This window comes from Notothenia coriiceps, unplaced genomic scaffold (genome assembly GCF_000735185.1).
Source record: "Notothenia coriiceps isolate Sejong01 unplaced genomic scaffold, NC01 NC01_scaffold00008428, whole genome shotgun sequence".
In the NCBI taxonomy this organism is placed as follows: Eukaryota; Metazoa; Chordata; class Actinopteri; order Perciformes; family Nototheniidae; genus Notothenia; species Notothenia coriiceps.
In genome coordinates, this window is record NW_011341129.1 from 114,528 (window position 1) to 120,458 (window position 5,931).

Genomic DNA, 5,931 nt, shown 5'->3' on the forward strand with positions numbered 1-5,931 from the left:
CACCTCCTCTGCCCAGTGCGTGCGCTAGCATGTTATGTAGAGCGCACGGCTGCCATTAGACGCACTGAACAGCTGTTTGTGTGCTCTGTCCAAGAAGCGCCTAACAGGATGGCTATGTGGGTGCATTATACATGCCTATGCAGGGAGAGCCATCCCCACTGGGGTCCGTGCACATGCCACACGGGCTGTGGCAACAGCGTTATTCAGCGGCGTGAGTGTAGAAGATATATGGACGGCGGCGTCTTGGTCTACGCCAGGCTCTTTCATAAAATGTTATCTCCTGGACATATCTGGCTCCTTCTCGTTGTCTGTGCTTGCCGAGGCAACGCATGACTGGTGAGAGTGGGGGTGGCTGTGGGTCAGTAGGCATCCCCCCCCCCCCTGGATATAAAGCACTTGTGTTTTCCCATGCTCCTGAGGGACTCGGGAGACATGGTGCGCAATCAGCCTCATACAGGGCTGGAGGACTTCCTTCCTCACTATTGTCCATGCCCACTCTACACGCAGCGTGTGGGGGACGTGGTGCACTTATGTTTTCCCATGCTCCTGAGGGACCTGGGGAACATGGTGCGCGGTAGGCTCCAGACGGAATCTCCGCACCCTTTTTTTCCATGCACACTACACGAGGTAAGCGTGTGTGAGTGTGCCTTATCCAAGTTGCGGCCCCGAATTCTCCATGGTTACAACCGGATGGGAGGAAGTGGGGATGCAGTGGATGTTAGCCAAAAGCCGGTCAGGGACGGTGTGCTGGGTCGATGTTCTCTAAAAAGTAGTCAAAAAAACAGGTATACTTACGAGTCGGTGGTAACGGTGCCTCCCTCACTGGCATTGTCCCTGCGAGTGAGCTGCTTGAAGAAGAAGCTGCTGAAGATGTGTGAGCGCTCGGCCACGGCAGCAGAGGCGTTCTGGAGGAGGTATCTGTTTCACATCACAGCAACACAATCTGTTCAAAAGTGGATCTCTTCTCTACAAAACGTGTGAGAAACCAAATGACATTTTAAGGCATTATTTACTTGAGGTAAAAGTCGATGATGACATCATTAAGGAATATCCCTGTGTCGAGGCACTGCAGGTCCTCCATGGTGACGGTTATCCCTCCTTTCGACGGTGGGGGAGGAAACTGTATCAACCTGAGCAGAGGTGGAAGAAAGAAAAGATGAGCCGTGTACAATGACAGTCGATGACAGGTCATGTATTACAGATATAGCTGTTGACGCAAAGAGCACATTTGAACTGATCATCATCTGCAGTGGTAGGCAGGGATGCTATGCAAGGAAAATGTCCCTTCTGTTGATACCACTAACAACTAACATTTAACAAGAACAGATACTCGTTGTCCCTCAGACTAGGGCTGTGCAATTAATCATATTTTAATCTCGATTACGATTTTAGCTTGCAACGATTACGAAAACAACGTAATTGAAATAAAACGATTATTATTATTTAAAATAAATGGATGTTTTCAAAGTAAATGGATAATCGCTCTCTGCTGGAACTGCTACCCCCGCGACCCGACCACGGATAAGCGGGAGAAGATGGATGGATAATCGTTTTTAATAATCGTGATATCAATTATTGACCAAAATAATCGTGATTATGATTTTTGCCATAATCGCAAAGCCCTACCTCAGACCACTTCCTTTGTTTGATTATATTACTTATATTTATTTGTATCTTTGTAACTGTTTAATATGTGTTCATGCAAAGTTAGGATTGTTGTTTTTGTTGTACTTTGTGAAAAGACTAAAAACATTCTATTCTATTTACTCTTAGTATGTTCTATCTTAGTTTGACAGCCTGTGCAGGGCAAGGCTCTATGAGAAGCAGCATATATGATAATGCAGGTCACTTGCCTTCGTGCCACTCCATGATGTTTAAATGTAGTCCAGCTGGAGTCCGGTTTACAAAGGGACACGGAGTAGGACTTGTTTGTTCTACGATGGCTCAGCGTGTACACAGGAGGGGGCTCCTCCTTTTTCTTCTGTGGGAGGAAGCAGAATTATAACCATATACCTTTGACCAATGGTTATCATCCAGAGGAACACAAATCTGAGGGGGTTGCAAGATGAATCACAGGAGATGGAAAGAAAAATCTGCTGCCAGTTATTCTGCTTATTTTCTTAGAATTGTCTCACAGTTTTGAGTATAACAATACACATGTTCCTCCCCTGATGAGGTAGATGCTGCTTTGTTTTACCTCAGGCTGTTGTTCAGGCTGTTGTTCAGGCTGTTGTTCAGGCTGTTGATCAGTCTGTTGATCAGTCTGTTGATCAGGCTGTTGTTCAGGCTGCTGTTCAGGCTGTTGTTCAGGCTGTTGTTCAGGCTGTTGTTCGAGCTCTTGTTCTTTGCGACCCTCCTCTGGTTTGAGTTCTGTGTCTGAATCTGTTTCTGTGTCCCGCTTCAGTTCTGTCTCTTCCTGTAAATCAACCTCCAGCTCGACGTATGGTGGGGTGCTTAATTCTATATCAGAATGCAGATCATAATCGTCTGTGTCTAATCGAGGGTAAGAGCAGTCCAGGCCCAGCAGAGACAGCAGGGGAGAGTCCAGTCCAGTTCTTCTGATCAGCTCTAGGCTATCATCCAGAGAAAGAACAGGAGTGTTGAAGTCGTCCAAACAACGAAGTTTGTCGCCACAATCAATGGTTCCTTGTGCCAGACTGTTGAGACAGTCAATGTCCAGGAGGGAGCGTAATAAAGCCCCCTCCATTCCCACCACAGGATATCTCAGGGTCAGCAGGACAAACGGGCTCGCCTTGCCTATGAAAAAAAGAAAATCTAAATGTACAATCAAGGTCATCGTGCACCATGCAGATTATCATGTGACATAACGAACGTTACTTAAAATGACATAGGAAGTATGAACAGAAAAACTGATATTTGTAAATTGAAACCAGGACAATTTGAAGGACACAAAGTTGCCAACAGTAGAAATCTAAAGTGTATCTTTTTAAAAACAACACTTGTGCAACGCCTAACTCAAAGCTCTCTATTGGTCTCACCAGTGCTCGTCGCTCTATGTTGTTTCAAACACAGCTTTTGTAGTTCTCGCTGTAAAGCAGCTGCAGCAGTTTCTGACACACATAACAGAAGAATGGCGGCAGGGAAAGGCTCCTCGCCGTCCTCAAAGTGAAAATCCCGCTCCACCAGTTCCTGCTGCTCCCACACGCTGTACCTCCTCACGTCTTTACGGTCCAGATATAGCCTCACCTCCACCTCTCCAGTATCATCACCTGGGAAGGATGAGAAGGTCAGGTGAACCTTGAGATCGCATTGTTGATATCAAATGATGAACATTGTTACTTCTTCCATAACCAAAGAAAGTCAACCGAGGTCCTGCACAGTTCAGATTTTCTTTGATGGATTTCAATTAAGTTGGAGCACTGTAACATCTACAAATAGTTTAAGAGATATTTCAGTTTGTGTAATAGATGGTTTTAATAGAAGAAAGTAAATTCATGTTTTCCTTTGATAAAATATGTAATGTGGTTAAAAAGATCATATATTACATTAGACACACAAAGATTGTATGGTTATTGTATAAATAGAATACTAAACTGTGAAGATAACTAATATTTACGTTTTGACATGTTCAATATAACATGTTGATCTTTGATCCACTTAAATGTCTGATCTAGGATCCATTGCTTTTGTTTGTCTCCACCAACACATTTGGGGTTCACGGGTAATTCCCTCACTTGAGTAAATGTACGTGATGAAACCATTTTTCACTCTTGTGATAATTTCTCCCCATCTTAAAGGAAAGGGGCGTAACATTTGCAGCAAAGCGGTAGAAATACTGTGACTAAATGACCAACTGTACCGTCCTACAACATATTACAAATATAGGTATCCCTCAATTACAAGATATCTAATCTCAGAAAAATCACTTGAAATGTTTCACCTCTGTCAATTTCTCATTTCTAAAGGTATCCTTTCAATTTGATTTGTGATCTTTTTTGGGTTAGGGTTAGGTGTGTTTTTCTTTTGATTTGTTTTTCTTTTGATATTGTTATAGCATCAGATTGGCCTGTTTTTATGAAACAATGGATTGCACAGCTTGACTGACTGCATCCTGGAAATGCACTTTGAAATACCACGAAGGCGGGTCAAGGCTAATGTAACCAGCGACCTCTTTCATGATTTGTTTTTCAGCCAGAGGTTTACCTGCAATAAAATGTGTATCTAACCAAGAATATCGTTTTACAATGCAACTTATTTTTTTTAACCAGACATATTTCTTACACACAAACACGGTCTCAAAAGCTGAGAGTGCTCTAGGGCCTTGAGGGTCTAATCCAGTAACACACACATACTTTACCATCTGAAATAGACCAGTAAGCTGGGAGTGGATGTGTGTAGACAGCATGACCAAAACAAGTTCAGACCAAAGGGCTCAGGTAGGCCAATGCCTCTCAACAACACAGAGTCTATTCAAGCGTAATTAACACCAAAGGTAAAAACTCCTCTTATCATTACCTTCCAGCGGGATGATGATTTCTTGGTCTGCTATCTTTGAAAGAAAGAGTAAACAATGTGTTACACTCCTTCCCCTGAAATGTGATTTTAAAAAAAAATCTGTGTTCAGCATCGGCAAATTAATATATTTGTGGTTTATACCATGATTTCTCCATTTGCTCTCCCTCGATAACCACCACAGTGCAGCGTGGAGAAGGAGAAGTCTATACTGAGGTTTGGAGAAATTGCCACTGACACAGGTTCCTCTATAAGCACCTGCAACACAGAAACATACACACACTGTTGGGAAAGTCGGTTCAAACACATTGGTTATACACATTAACAGTCAAATATGTATAGAACTATTAAGACACAATATTTTGTGTGGGATTTAAATCTTCCTTCTGTTGGCGCCACCTAGTGCTAGTAAGAAGAATGACACACTGACAGCTATGCATGCTGCTACTTTGTTGTAGTTTAATATCGCAAACATTTCTTTCATAATATCTTGTTAGCATAAGATGCAATATGAATATTAATCACTCAAGCTTTTGTGATTTAAGGCCAATATCCCCGGGCCCATTGAGCAACATGCTTTTTTTCATATAGTGCTACATTTTTTGATGTTTAAACCAGGGCTAAAACTTTGCTAAAAACAAATAATGAGTTGAGAAAAACATCTGAATGTCCCTTTTACTATTTTCCAAGATTCATATATGCTTTGCTCTTATCGAATAAGAGACTAGATTGTGTTCCGACGAAGCATTATGGATCTTGTTATGAAATGTGTTCAATCCAGATATATGGATCAGTCGTAATACAGGGAGAAGTCCTGCTAACCTGCACGTCCTCTAGGTCAGAAGCTTCCTGCTCTTTGTCCTCAGCTTTCCGTGGGGATTGTATCTCTACTACTACGTCTTCCACAGGGACCGGTGTTTGGACCGCTGGGCTGCAGGGAGCAGCGTCACCGCCCTCCTCCTCCTCCTCCTCCTCATCATCATCACTGGACAGAACAACTGAAATGAAAGCACATGGAAAACACATCCGGCCCAGAGTGAATTGAAGCGAGCTAGCCAAGTTACTTTTTTCAAAAACAAGCACATCATGTCCTATATTGCATAAAGGAGTTGTAATGGCTTTAAAAGGAGAGCAGGGATAGACGTTGTCCTAGATATGTAATATATGTAAAGCGTCTTTGAGCTTTCGGAAAAGCGCTATAAAAGTCCCATGTATTATTATTACTGTTATTATTATATGACACAAGTAGGTTGTAAAGATAGAAATAATCATTATAATGTTCTTTATTTATAGAACAATTTAGCTTTTTTTGTTAAACACTTTGTAACTTTAGTTAAATAAATCAAATAAAAAGCAGTCAACAAGATGTTTAAAAGATTAGATTTTCTTTAAAAATATTTAGTATTCATATTTACTATATGGCCCAGAAAAAGAAAGGAATACAAAAACAGTTCTAAA

The 5,931-nt window shown here is 41.9% G+C and overlaps 1 protein-coding gene across 1 annotated transcript; it reads right to left on the reverse strand.

The window, feature by feature from the left end:
• Window positions 1-203: 203 nt before the first annotated feature.
• On the reverse strand, window positions 204-5,514 carry LOC104944585 (uncharacterized). The gene is made up of 8 exons (XM_010770142.1): window positions 5,296-5,514; window positions 4,618-4,731; window positions 4,477-4,510; window positions 3,000-3,230; window positions 2,198-2,757; window positions 1,854-1,981; window positions 1,014-1,130; window positions 204-918 (listed from the first exon to the last, which is right to left on the reverse strand). Exons 1-8 carry the CDS (start codon window positions 5,497-5,499, stop codon window positions 792-794), a joined length of 1,515 nt encoding a protein of 504 aa, XP_010768444.1. The 5' UTR covers window positions 5,500-5,514; the 3' UTR covers window positions 204-791.
• Between the last annotated feature and the right edge of the window lie 417 nt (window positions 5,515-5,931).